The sequence below is a fragment of the Furipterus horrens genome, unplaced genomic scaffold (genome assembly GCF_987537825.1).
Source record: "Furipterus horrens unplaced genomic scaffold, mFurHor1.1.pri manual_scaffold_4, whole genome shotgun sequence".
NCBI classification, from domain to species: Eukaryota; Metazoa; Chordata; class Mammalia; order Chiroptera; family Furipteridae; genus Furipterus; species Furipterus horrens.
In genome coordinates, this window is record NW_028327174.1 from 161499147 (window position 1) to 161514293 (window position 15147).

General features: G+C 40.7%; 1 protein-coding gene across 2 annotated transcripts in view; it reads left to right on the forward strand.

Moving 5' to 3' along the window:
* PCSK5 (proprotein convertase subtilisin/kexin type 5) overlaps positions 1-15147 on the forward strand; it is a 441582-nt gene that overhangs the window by 27656 nt on the left and 398779 nt on the right. For both annotated transcript variants that reach the window (XM_090274186.1, XM_090274185.1), the window contains exon 2: positions 14593-14697. In XM_090274186.1, the coding sequence (XP_090130312.1) occupies positions 14593-14697 (105 nt within the window). The remainder of the gene's footprint in view (positions 1-14592; positions 14698-15147) is intronic.

Here is a 15147-nt window from a genome sequence, read left to right on the forward strand (position 1 = left end):
AAGTGGCGTCAGCCTGAGGGGAAGCAAAAGCCCTGCCTACAGGAATTAAGCTGCCACACCCACAGTCCTTAAGCCTGACAGCTAATCACAGATTGAATAGATTAACAATCAAAGAAGACAGACAACAGCAGTAGATCCCTGGAAGTCTCCAACAGGCTGCCTAGGGCCAGACTGGTACATGATCTGACGCCACCAGAGGCAGATCCAGGAAGTGCAGATCATTCCAAGAAGCACCAACAAACAATAGGAGTCAAAAAAATGGGGAGACAGAGAAACAACCTCCCATCAAAAGGAAAGGTAGAATCCCCAGAAAGAGTGCTAAATGAAATAGAGGGGAGCGAACTATCAGATATGGAATTCAAAACATGGATTATGGAGAAGCTGAATGAGCTCAGCGGAAACTTCAAAGAACTCCAGAAAAACTACAAGGAACTCACAGAAAATTACGTGAGCATGAAAAAGGACATAGAAGCTATCAATAAGAGCCAGGAGGAAATGAAAAATACGATCTCTGAATTGAAGAACACAGTAGAAGGAATTAAAAGCAGGCTAAGAGGAAGCAGAAGATCGGATCAGCGAGCTGGAGGACAACCTACACAAAAACTCCCAGACAATGCAACAAAATGAAAAAAGACTGAACAAGACTGAAGAGGTTCTAAGACAGCTGCAGGACAACATGAAACGTAATAATATCCGTATCATAGGAATTCCAGAAGGAGAAGAAGAAGAGCAAGGGATAGAAAACCTCTTTGAAAAACTAATGACAGAAAACTTTCCTAACATGACGAGAGAAAGAGTCACGCAAGTCCAGGAAGCACAGAGGGTCCCAATGAAGATGAACCCCAACAGGCCCACTTCAAGACACATCATAATTAAAATGCCAACATTCAAAGACAAAGAGAGAATCCTAAAAGCAGCAAGAGAGAAACAACTAATAACATACAAGGGAGCTCCAATAAGGCTATCATCAGATTTCTCAGCAGAAACACTACAAGCCAGAAGGGAATGGCAAAAAATATTCCAAGCAATGAAAAACAAAGGCCTACAACCAAGAATACTCTACCCAGCAAGGCTTTCATTCAAAATGGAAGGTGAAATAAGGAGTTTCCAAGACAAAAGAAGGCTAAAAGAATACATCTCCACCAAACCAGCATTGCAAGAGATGCTAAAGGGTCTGCTTTAAGAAGATGAAGAAACAGAGAGACAGAGAGGAACACGAGTACAAAGGGGGAAAATGACAATGAATAAGTACTGAAAGAAAGAAGGAACTTCTACCATTTGCAACAACATGATTGGAACTAGAGAGAATTATGCTTAGCGAAATAAGCCAGGCAACAAAAGAAAATTACCTTATGCTGTCACCTGTTACAGGAAACTAATGAACAACACAAACAAATGAGCAAAATTGAACCAGAGGTATGTAAACAAGGAATAAACTAACAGTAACAAAGGGGGAGATGGGAGGGAGAGAAGGGGTAAGAAGGGGAAGGGTCTAGTCAAAGAACATGTATGAATGACCCATGGACATGGACAACTGGGTGGAGACTGAATGTGGAAGAAGGGGGGGGCAGGGTGCAGGGAAGCAAGAGGGGGAAAAAAAGTGAGACAACTGTAGTGGAAAAACAAACAGAAAATTTTTTAGTGGGGGGGGGAATAAAAATATAAAGAATAGAAATGCAAGTTCAGTGAATATTAGAAGGACAAGGATTTTCCTTCCGATAAGACAGTCCTACAGATTTAGAGACTTGTATGTGGGTTATGTTACATAAATTAACATGTGTTTTCTGTTTTCAAAGGGCATAAGCCTACAATCTCATTACCTGAGTGAATATCTGTATGCATAGGCCTCACTTAATCCTGTCTGCATTGCTGCCTCCTGAGACTCAATGGTTTGGCTGAACTAAGTGGCTGGGTTGGTGAAGAACGGGGTGGTCTGTGGGCTTCACTTTAAAACTGGTTTCTCTTTTCTATCCTAATGGCTTGGACAGAAAAAGCCCAGAGGCCTGAGATGGGGGAAACCTAAAATATTTCCCTCAGTCCAAAATAAGTATAATGGGCAAAAGGGTTTTGGACAGGTGAGATGTACCTGGCACACCTTCCTCCAAAGAAGCCCTTCTTTTCCCTAATGTGGGACATTGAAAAATTAATACCTGTCTTTTGTCATCTAGTGGTTACGGATTAAATGATGTCCTTTAACCCTGTTGCCCCCAGAATACAACAAGGATGCCAGCCTGTCAAACCAAGCATGCCGTTGTCCAGAGACAGCCAACCAACCTGGAGTCTGCACGATCCTTCCCCTTGTGGGAAGGCCACCCTCCCCTCCACATCCCCACTCTTATTAGGGATTTCTTGACCCACGGGTAGGTAGGACGACGACCATGTCCAGCTTGAAGCAGCTAGAGGAGCTCGAGACCTTCATCCATTGTCCTTTATAAGATTGTAAAGGGTCTTAAGTCTGAGAGGGAGGAATTGTTATTTTTTATTGTTAAAATATTTAACTAATTAATTAATTAATTTTAAAAAAAGAAGAAGAAGAATATATGAAAGGGTGAGGCGGGAGAGCTTGTATGTACGACCCATGGGCATGGACTTGGAGAGGGAATTGTTGGGGAAGGGGGGTGCTGGGCGGAGGGGAGCAAAGGGAAAAAAAAATTGGAACTATTGTAACAATATAATCAATAAAATATACTTAAAAAAAAAAAAAGAAATTTCACAGAAAAAAAAAACAAAAAAAAACCGTTTTTGAGGATTTTTGTTTTTTTTTTTTAAGTCAGTCAAGTTCATTCTGCTATTTATTTTTATTTTTATTTTAAGTTATTTCTATTAGAAGTACATTGCCAAGGGAGATCATGGGATCAGAGACTCCATCTTGGCTCCACTCTTCCTGGAGTTGAGATGTGTTGTATTCTAGGCTCCAAGTTTTCTGGGGAGACTTTACAGTTGTTGTCTTATCTAGGGGAAGCAACCCTGTGAAGGCTCATCACAGGAGCATAGAATGAAAAACTTTGCATGTTCAGCCAAGAATAGGGGAGACCCAGCAGGTCGTGTTGGCTGTCTGGCATGGCATGGGTTGGCTCTCTGGGTCAGAACCAGGAGTGGTGAGTGGATTTAGGCTGATTATCTGGAAGAAGTTTCTAACAGATGGGCTTCCTAGAAAATGCTGTGCTCTGTGCCAGTTTGAAGGATGGATTCCTGCATCCAGTGGGGAAAATCAGACTAAAATCCTGTTTTTGTCTTTTCCAACTCTGAGAGTCTATGATTTGCTTTGAGGCAAATCTCTTGTCGCATGAAATGGGTCAGACTATAGATTTTTCACTTGAACCTGGGAATATTCAATGCTTACCTTATTTGCTGTGTTTCATGTTTCCTTGGTGAAATTGTATCAGTTTCTTGCTTTCTCAGAAATTGTAGACAAGATGTTTTTGATTATTGCTTTTAAAATAAACTACAGGGACCTAGGTTCTTCCATGGTCTGCTGATCAGGCAGCTTTAGGACAAAATAATAGGGCCTCATATTGGTGAGGGCAAGAAAGTGGAATAGGGTAAAGATATTTATTTGAGTGTGCCAACAGAATTGCATGGGGTGCTACAAAACCCTTTGAGTAACTTTTAAATAAAATCAAAGTGCTGTGACTAGAAAAAGCTTAGGTTTTTGGAGTCAGACTGACCTGGTTTTAGACTCAGTTTTCTTGTCCATAAAATTGGAATAATTCTTCATTTTCAGGGATGTCGGAAAGATTAGATATAATGTAGGAAATCATGAAATGTTAGCTATGGTTATTAGTGGTATTAATTACATGATGGCTTTGAATAAACAAGCCATTTACTAGTTCCGTTTTGCTGGGCAAGCTGCTTAATCTTGAACTTCATTTTATTTTGAGGATTAAACAAGATGATCTTGTTCAGCAAGATAAACAAGACAATGCTAACAAGGTGAAGGTGTGCCTTAAAGATACTTTCTCACTAACATGAAGGTACTGCTGTACATTCCCTGGGGTTAGGCTGTGGTAGGTTTGGAAATAGAGACCAGGTTTCTTGCCTTCTTTGAGGGCAGGAATTAGCTCTCTCTTCCTCTCAGATACTTGTCAACACTTATTTTTTGCATCTGCTGAAGGTAGGCAGAAATATCCCTAGAAAATCAGCCCCTCTGTGCAACTCGTAGGAGCACAGTCTGTGGATAATTGAGATCTCTGGGTAGTGGTGGTTTTATATTCTTCCTGAAAAACTGTTTGTTTTAAGCATCTTTAGAGTAGTTAAGAACATATGCTCTGGAGTTAGGCCATCTGGAATCAACCTGCGCCCCATCCTCAACTAGCTGTGTGGCCCAGGGCAAGTTCTTAAACCTTGTGAATTTCTGCTTTCTTGCATGTAAAATGGTAATAATGACACCTGCTTCCTATTATTGTGAAGATGCAGTGCAACAATGTGGGGCACGCAGTTTGTGCTCCATAAATGTTAGCAGTTCATCAGATTTCTGCATTTCCATGCCTTCTAGTTTAACATTTCAAAATGGCTTCAACAACCTTGTAACAGCAGCTTTGTTATAAATATCACTTTTGGTCAGTGATTCCAACAAGGAAAGGAACTAAAAAATACAAAGGCAGATTTGGGTAATTACGTGGTTATTGGTGGTAAGTTCTCAATTTTCAGACTATGTTTATATGTGATCATTTCATTCATTCAACACTTATTAAACATAAAGTATATAATACATAACATGTCAATGTTATATGACAGGAATGGTTATAAAGAAACCTTCCCTAAGGTTGGGAGACATGCTCACTGTTGGCTTTGGTTTTTTTTTCAAGGGCCTTTCACTCATTTCTTTATTCTGCACATGTATTGAGTATGCCTGGCCCTGTTGATAGGAGCCAAGGCTAATCCAGCAGTAAATAAAATAGAAATCTCTGCACTTACGGAGTTACATTGTAGTGAGGGAAAGCAAACAATAAATGGGCTAAATAAAGAGAATATATAATGTGTTAAGTGACACTAAGTGTAAAGGAGAAAAATGAATCAAGGGAAGGGAAATGGAGTTTGCCAGAGGGGGTAATGGCAATTTACAATTGAATGGTCAGAGACAGCCTCCCTGAGAAAGCGGCATTTGAACAAAGATCTGAAAGTGGTGAGGATGTGAGTCAGAGAGATTTCTAGAAGAGCATTTCAGGCAGAAGAAAAGCAGGTGCCAAGGTCCTCAGGTTGGGGATATTCTTGGTGCCTTTGAGGAAGGCAATCATGGTCACCTTCCCATTGGTTCTCCTTTGAATGTTACAGAGTCTGGACCACAGAAGGCAAGTGTTACAATTGTTTTAGCATTCACAGGGAAGCACCAAGGAGGAATCACATGGCAGTTTAATGAAGGTAAAACAGTGTATCCAGCGCTGCCTCTGTAGCTTAACTTTCTGTCTAAATGAATTTAACAAGTGGAAGTCTTTTGTTTTTGTTTTTAAGATTTTATTTATTAATTTTCAGAGAGAGGAGAAGGGAGGGAGAAAGAGAGGGAGAGAAAACTGATGTGCTAGAGAGACATCAGTCGGCTGCCTCTCGCACCCCCCAGCCAGGGACCTGGCCTACAACCCAGGCATGTGCCCTGACAGGGAATCGAACCTGTGACCTTACAGTTCCCAGGCTGGTGCTCAATTCACTGAGCCACACCAACCAGGGCGTGGAAAGTTTGAACTTGTCAGCCTGGCTGTTGGAAAGAGGTTGGTCAGCCAGAATTATGGTTTTGGTGACTTGGTTCTTTCCTCACCTGAGAGGATGTGAAGAAGTGGGAGCTGGGGGATGAATTCTAGCCCCAGGTAACTGGGTTCTTGAGTTTCCCAATCTCCAAGTCATCTTACAGCTGGGGGAACACAAGAAATCAGAAAAAGGGAATTTATGACTTTTGAAATCATTGTTATTGAGATGTGATCTATGTCTCCCCCCAAAGCAGCCATTTTTGTATAAGGTTGGGTGAATATTGACAAATGTATATACCCCGTGGTGTGCTGATAAAAATACTAAACAGGTGACTCTTCAGGGAAAGAAAGAAGTGCTAATTTGTGACTTTTGCTGATTTTTCCTGATATGTAAATATTTCTATCATTTTTGATTTCAAGTTATCAACATGATATCATGGAACAGGGTGTTGGGAAAAAGATGAAATTGGATCTCGCAAGCCTATGAAGAGCTGGCTCCAGCATACCCAAGCACTTACCACTGACGTAATTGCCACCACAGTCATGATACAGAACGTTCCTAACACTCCGAGTTTCTTCAGGCTTTGCCCAGTCAATCCCCACCTTATACCCAGCTTATCACTGATCTGTTTTCTGTCACTGTCTGAGAATTTCATATCAGTGTCGTCATTCCATATGAACTTTTTGTGTGAGTCAGAATGAGGTTTGAAATTCTCTTACATTGATAAGTAGAATAGTTTGTTCCTTTTTATTGCTGAACATTCCATTATATGGATATACCATAATTTATTTATGCATTCACCTGTTGATGGAACATTTGCATTGTTTCTAGCTTGGGGCTGTTATTAAGGAAGCCGCTATAAACATTTGTGCGTGGTTTTTGTTTGGAAATGGGTTTTTATTTGGGGGGTGGGGTGGTAAATACATAGAAATGAAATGTCTGCATCATGAGGAGGGTGTATGTTTCATAAGAAATTACCAAATGATTTCCCAAAGATATTGAACTATTTTATATTTCCACTAGCAAAGTATGAGAGCCTGATGCTCCACAGTCTCATTAGAACTTGGAGTCTTTTAAATTTTAGGCATTCTGGTGACTATATAGTGCTATTATGATTTTAATTTGCATTTGAGCGTCTTTTCATGTACTCATTGGCCATCTGTATATTTTCTTTTGTAAGATGTCCATTTAGATTTTTGTCCAGTAAAAAATGTTTGTAGATTGGAGGTAAATAACTTTTGAAAAAGGAGTACAGAATTTGGAGACATCTGTAAGTTGGAGAGGGTAAGAAGGAAAACAAGACAGACAAGCAGTTTGAGAAAGCTGATAGGTTCATTGAGGTGGCTGCAGTGCCCATGACCTTGGCACTTTATAACCAGGGTGACTAAATGTCCCAGTGTGCCTGGGACTGCCTAGTTAAAGAAATAAACAGTCCCGAGTGTCTGGAAACACCTCATTCCTGGGCACACTGGCATGGCTGATCACCTTACAGAACTATGTGTAGCTTGTACACTCTCTGCCTGGAGCCGTGGGACTGGTGATTGTTTTAGCTGCAAGCACAGGAGAAACTGTTGGTGGTGAATGAATTCTGAAAGGCCACACAGCTCCTCATTAGGGGCAACGCCAGTGTTAAATGTGGGTCCTCTAGCTCCTAGCCCTCTGCTCAGAAGTCACTAGCTCACTTTTGAGATAAAAATTTAGGAACACAGGGAGAGTTGCCTCCTGCTGCCAGGGGGGGAAAAACAAAAACACCCTCCAATGATTGTTTTTTGAAAATACATGCACTGTGGACTCATTTATTTGGCTGAGATTTTACTTTTCTGATCCATGTAGTTGTCCCTGGAAGAACTAAGACATAGTCTTACCAGTCATTGACACCTTGGTATAAAACAGCTTATAAAAAAAAGGCCTTATCGTAGAACACGATTTGGTTTGAGAAAGGCTAGTAATAGGAAAAGTTGGGGTATAAGGCTGAGGGGCTACCACTAAATAAGAAATAGCATAAACAGGTGACAGATTTGGGATTGAAAGAAGAAATCCATCGACTTAGTATTGTGAATGGAGTTGTGTTGCTAGGCAGGGCAGAGTGTCTGTGTGTCATCGCTTAAGGAGCTTAAGAGGGCCAAGAGGGATGGAAGTATTCTCCTTCCTTTATGTGGTATTAAGGGCGAGGTCGAGCTTTGATTTATTTGCTATTGATTTTGTACTTCATATATTCTATGGTTCCTGATTTATTTATAAAATGTCCCTATGTTAGTTATATATTGTGCCTCGTTTTAGCCCTTGCTGCTATTGCATAACATGTAAACACAGTCATCTTTTGTTGTACATTGCCCTGGAGGAGCTAGATGGAATGCCTGCTTATAGATAATATTACTGCTCTGTTTCCATACACTGTCTTTCTTTTTGCGTAACTCCCAACATGTTATGACATTTTTCTTCTTAATGTTTATTAAATGCCCTCAGCATGCTCAGTGCTCTTGAAAGAATATGAAAGATGCAATTCTTGCCAATGAGGGACATGCATATTAATAGATGAGATACATAAACATGCTTTTAAATATATATGAAATCCTGGGAGGTGACAGATTCTTTTGTTTGGATGAGGTAGAATAATTGAACTAATGCACACTACTCCTTATCTATTGTCTTGCCAAAAAGAAAAAAAAACAAAAAACAAAGCAAAGCATAGAGATGTCTCAACCTATAACCTTCAGGATCATAAGCCTGGAACAGTTGGTACTTCATTTAAAGCAGAATTCAACCATTTTTTTGCCAAAATGAACCTTAGTTCTGTGATACTCATGCCAAAGATTTTGAATCACATAGAGCTCTAATGTTTTAATTTTAGCAGTTCAAGGAATCTGATTTTCATATCATTAATTCATCAGACTTTTCTCTGAACCTACTATGTGTCAAGCCATGCACTAGGAGCTAGGACCAAACTGGTGAACAAAACAGGTGTGACCCTGCTTCATTGGAGCATGCAGTTGGCAACACAGACATGAAACAGATAATTTTACTAATCAAAGTATATCTACTGTCACCTTTGAGATGATGCAATAAAGGAACCTGGCCTGGTCTGGGGAGTTCTGAAGACTTCCTACTTGCGGTGAGACCCAAAAGATGAGGAAGAGGAAGAGAGGCGGAGAGGGTGGAGGCAGGAGAGCGTTCTGTAGGTAGAGGAAGCAGCTGGGCATAACAACAGTCCTGGAACTGCAAAGAGGCAAGCATTGCTGGGTCCAGCGCATTGGGAGCAGGTCTGATGTGAGGAGAGGTTGGAAAGGGAGGCTGGGCGACATCATGCAGGCCCTGGAGGTCAGAGGAGGCTAACGGTCTTTATTCAATGTGTTCAGTAAATCGTATAGAATAGTTCCTGGTGCAGGATAAATGTTAAGATCATATTATTATTCTGATTTCGTTTTACAAGTATATTAATAAATAATATTAAATGTTAACTATTACTACTTAAGAGCAAAGGAAAGCCATGAAAGCATTTTAGGCAGGGGTATGACACATGACATAGCCAATTTTTGTAATTATTCTGGCTACTGTGTAGAAGACAGGAGAACAGAGAGTGGTGCACGTGACTCTGAGAAGGTGAAGCAAGTATGTGGTCATCCACCGGGATGTCAGAATGAACACATCATTAGTGCGTGCAGCCCATGACTCAAGAGCTACTTAGAGGATCTCTAAGTTGTACAGTATTGTGTAAATGCATGGGGGATTTTTCAGAAGTTCTGATCAATTCAGTTTTCAATGGATATTCAAGGGAGCCCAATACCGAATCTACTACTTGGTCTACTTTGGAAGGCGTTCAGTGTAGACTTTTAAATAGCTTGTAGAATCAATCAGGAGGGCCAAGCTTTCAGAAACAGCCCCCAAAGCCATACCCCAGAATGGGCCTCCATAAGGGATGCTGCTTCTGCCTCAATCAGGTAACTGAGGAATGAGGAAGCTACCCTCTGATGCCACTGTAGCTCCTCTATAATCTCTTACCAACTTATCAACAGCATGGATGTATAAATGGATGCACAGAAGCTAGCAACCAGACACTAAGACCTGTGCTACAACTGCCATTACACACGCCTCCAAGAGCATGCCCCATGATTCTGTAGTCCACCTTTGACTGGTAGAACCTTAATCATGTTCAGAACCCTAGCTTCATTGATTTTAGCTTTTTAGCTCTGCAGCATGGGAAGATGCACCAGAAGGATGTTGGAATGTCTCTTTTGAGCCCATCCATAGGATGCACCATGAAACTTAACTCACCCCAATGCTAGATATTCAACAAAGATTTACATTTTACCACCTCCTAATACTAGCCTTATACAGTTGGGCACTTTCAGAGCCTCAGTAGCCTTGTATGTCAAATTGGAGGTAATGATATGCATCCTCTGGGGCTCTTGGGGGAATGAAGTTAAATAAGATAACCCGCAGAAGACCAGTAAGATGCCTAGCACATGGCAGGCGTTCAGTAAATGAGGGATCAATCAACCCATGAACAGCATTGCATAACTCCATAAAGGAAATGGAATCCCTGAAGGATGGAGATGTGGTGGTGCTCACTGCTATTGAAATTTAGTGGCCTGAATAGATGTGGCCCTTGTGCCAGTAAATTGACCTTTGGGAGCGTATCTGCCCTTGGAAAAGTAGGTGGGATTGGTGTTTGTGCTATGTCACTTATTTGTCGGTGTTATTTCTTTCACTTTAATTAGTTTAATTTTTAAAATAATGGATGCACATAAACAATGAAAAGAAATTTCCTCTTTTCAGTTTCTCAAGTGCCCTTCCTGAAGTGACCTGTGCATAGAAGCATAAATGTACTATAGATTCTTCTTTTTTTTCCTCTACAAAAATAGGTCAGATTACATACCCATTTTGCGCCTTTATTTATTTATTACTTACTCACTATATTGACCCTGGCTGGTTTGGCTCAGTGGATTGAGCGTCGGCCTGCGAGCTAAGTGTCGCTGGTTCGATCCTCCAGTCAGGGCACATCAGAGAAGGAAAACTCTGATTCCAAAAAACCTCTGCTGCCTTGTGGCATACCTCTTCAGGGAGTAAACCCCGACAGAAAATCCGGAGCCGGAGTCCCTAAGGCGGTTTGACGTTGTAGTCAACACCGGCAACTCCTGCGGCGCACCTGAAGCCAAACTGTATTGACTCCGTCTTTCCCTTGGATCCTTCAGCTGCGAAGAGAGGGGGGGTCTGCTGCATGGGCAACAGCAGACCCTCCATATCACCCTGCCCAGGCTCTGTAGCTTCAGCTTCACTGGAGAGGACACTCCAGCGTCATCGCAAGATGTCAATTCAACACGGGAGGAGACAGATACCGTGTCACTCCCGAGTCGGACTGCACAACCATTCTCGGCGGTGCAGATAGACTCTTAAGAAGCTACACCATCGTCTCTCGAGACGGATGGCTGCCGACTCACTATATTGGAGATCAACTTATTTTTAGTTCATGTAGGACTAGTCACCTATTGATGGCAGCTAGTTGCCATCAGTTTAAAAAAAAAAAAAATATATATATATATATATATGCACTTTTTTTTTTTTTTTTTTTGCTTTTACAAAATTTGCTCTAATATCCATTCTTGTATTGGGTTGGCCAAAAAGTTCATATATTTTTTCTATAAAAGACACATTTTTCTTTTTCACCAATAATTTTATTGACTTGGATATTTTGAGCACGTCAGCTATCTCCTGCATGGTATAACATTGATTATTCTCAATTAATGTCTCGATTTGATTGCTATCAACTTCAACTAGTCTCCCTGACCATGGAGCATCATCCAGCAAGAAATCTCTAGTATGAAACTTCACAAACCACTTTTGATGCGTTTGAAAAGTCACAGCACCTTCTGCATACACTGCACAAACCTTTTTTTGCGTTTCAGTTGCGTTTTTACCTTTCTTGAAATAATAAAGCATAATATGCCAAAAATATTGCTTATTTTCTTCCATCTTCAATATTAAAATGGCTACACAAAAATTCACCAATTTTGATGTTTTTTTTAATGCATGCTGATGTGCCAGCTGTCACAATATAATCTAACAAACAATTTTTGAATGAGGTTAAGGACAACTAAGCCATCTTAAGGAAAAAAGCCAAATGAACTTTTTGGCCAATCTAATAATTAAGTGACTATATTTGTAGAATAAATTTTTAGATGTGGAAAGGGTGAGTCAAAGGTTAGTTACTGTTTATAATTTTACTGATATTACCAACTTGCTCTCACAACCCTTGTCCCAGGTCATGCTCTTTACCAATCAATGCAGAAGCTGCGTTTGTGCCTCCATCCTTGCCAATAGTGTGTCCTCAGCTCTTGATTTTTGCCAGTGAAATAGGGGAAGTAGAGAAGTGATACCAGGGTAGGCCAAGAAGAATCCTAACCAAGGACTTGGGGTGAGGGATTAATTAGAGGGTAGGAGGCAACATTTATAAGGGAAACATTTACTAGGTACCAGGCAATGACTGACTGGGCAGTTCACCAGTTACTACAGTCAGTCCATATAACTACACTAACCCATAAATATTATTAACCCCCATTTGACTCTGACACCCAGTTTGTCCACTATACATTCTGTGTTCTTTTTTTTTACAGTTGAGGAGACCTTGGCCCAAAGAGGGTAAGTGATGTACCCAAGATCCCAGAGCAAGTTAAGTCAGGACAAAGGTTCCGTTTTGTTCCTTCCTATATACTACATTAGACCATGATTCCATTGTGTACCAATGAGGCCACAAAGGATCTGAATAGATCTAAAGGGTGTATTTCATCCGTAGTTTAAGCTTAATAGTTAAGTTGAATTCACTCATTTCCTATCATCAGAGAGGTTCCATGGTATTTGAGTGGACATGATCTTAAACACACCGGCAATTTTCACACTGGAGATAGGTTTTGTGTGGAGTTCTTCCTCAGCGATTCTAAGTTCCTTTCCGTAAGAACTACTGTTTTTACCATGGCACACTCTTGACAAAAGCTACATGAGGTGAAAACTCTAAGCTGCTTGGGATTTTAAGATTCTTATAACGAATAACACACCCCCTTGAATTCTACCCTTAGTCCTCTGGCATCTTAACATTGGCCCATAAACCCCTCCTTAAAACACTGTTGGAAACAAGGGCTGGCATTGGTGCACTCTTCCTCCTGGTTTGCTGCTATTTCAGAGTCCAGGGTCATTGAGCTGAGAGGTGTCAGCTGGGATTTCCTTGTCTTTGTTCCATATTTGTGTTCAGAGTCCAGGATCTTTTCTGGGTACATCTGAGCAATTTCCACTTGAACAAAAAATGTGAGTGTGAGACCTCAGACCTCCAAATTTAGTGAGGATTAGGGACATTCAATTAGTGCATAAAGTCTCAATGGGGAGACGACTCTTAAATGGCAGAGAAACTAGGTTGATCATCCTTCTTAGGAGGGATGGGCAGTGACTGAGAGTGTGATGGAACAAGGGAATAAGAAATAAACCTTTTATCTGGAAAAATTAAACTGGGCCAATGACTCCCCCCACCCCCAATTAGAAAAGGCCCAAGTTTTGACTTGTCCCAATTTGAAAACATCCTGATGATGGTCACCTTTTTTTAGGGCAAAGCCATGGTGTTCTGAAGAAAGAGCCACTTAATGTATTGTATTTGCCCAAAGCAAGGAAAGTGTCACTATCAAAGAAGGGAATCTGAGAAAAGCAGTGATCTTAGAGATTAACTAGCCCAAAGTCCAATTTTACAGAAACGGAAGCTGGGACATATGAAGTATATATGATTTAGCCAAGAGGCTACAGCTGGGGCGTGTCAGCTGGACCTCAAACCACGCTCTCCTGTCTTCATTCGTCGTGTTGTTCAACTTCCAATATGATGCGGTCACATTTCATAATTTTCCAAAAGAATATGATTATTTGGGATGTTGTTTATTTGTTTTCCTGTAGTGGACAGGGACTTGATTTCAAAGCTATCCTAAACAGAGCTCACTGTTTTTAACTGGAGAAGGCAGTAGCTAGCCCTGTTGTGGCTCAGTTGGCTGGGCATTGTTCCGCAAAGCGAGAGGTCGCCGGTGCAATTTTGGGTCAGGGCACCTGCCTGGATTGTGGATTCGGTCTCTGGTCAGGGCACATATGAGAGGCAACTGACCCATGTTTTTCTCTCACATCGATGTTTCTCTCTGTCTTTCTCCCTCCCTTCCCCTCTCTCTAAAAATTAATTGAAACAAAATTTTTTTTAAAAGACAGCATGGTGTACTCACATAAGAAGACTAACTTATTAATAAGAAATGGTTGAGATAAAGTGGATTACACTGCTTTTACACAGGAAGCTTAGTTGATTAGTAGAATGTATGATCTTTTCTTTGTTTTTGAAATTGCCATTCAACTTTTAGTTTTGCGTTAAATGAAAAAATGCTATGTATTTATACCTTCTACTGAATTCAGGGAAAAAAAGTAGTGTTTTCTTTGTGAGTGATCAATTGCTTGGGACTTGTTTCAAATTAATGATATAAATAATCTAACAAGGTCCTTCACTGTACATTTCTCAGAGCAAATAGAATGCAGTGTGTTTTTATAACCAGATAGCTATTTGACTTTTTTCTTTCCCACATTTGGATATAGACCGATATAGAATTACTTAAAATGCTGCATATAAATTAAACATTAAGAGGGAGCTATGGAGAGGCTTAGCTGCCCCATTATAATCGTCAGTTCTGTAGTCAGTGCCTGAAGGACACTCCATTTCATATCACATGTCCTTCCTCTGGAAAGTGATCACCAAGGTTCAAGTAACATTTAAGCAGAGCAGGCAACTGCATAATTTATGGACTGCTTTTTTGTTTTGTGTTCTTATTTTAATGAAAAACAGGAAAACAAGACTTTTCATACATTAAATTTCTTTCTTCTGCTCTTTCCCTCTTGTCCTTGCAGATTGGGGCCCTGAAGGACTATTACCACTTCTACCACAGCAGGACGATTAAAAGGTCAGTTCTCTCAAGCAGAGGAACCCACAGTTTCATTTCAATGGAACCAAAGGTAAGAAGAACCAGTTGGGTGGGGACCAATAAGCCAGGCTTCTGCATTTTTCATTGGTAATATCACACTAGGAACTGATGACCAGTAGGAAGGCTAATATTTCAAGGGCTGGTCATATTATCCTTTGCCAGTGGCTGTGCTTTCTCTTTAGACAAAAATAGGCAATGGTTTGATTTCTTTTTCTTTTTTTTTTGAAGTGCCATTATTCTTCCAGTTGTAGAGCAGCCCAAGTATATTGTAAGTATGGGTTCTCGTGGAGGAGTGAGAAGGAATGTGTGTAGGAGAAATAGAGACTAAATGAGAAGTATTGAAGTACAAGAATACCACATGCTGTCTTACCCATTTACATACAGAGCTGAGTCTCTATCTGAAGTGCATAGAGGGGTCTCCTCCAAAACCCTTAGGTCAGCCCTGAGGTCTCCATGAATCCTCACAATTTCCGCTGGAACT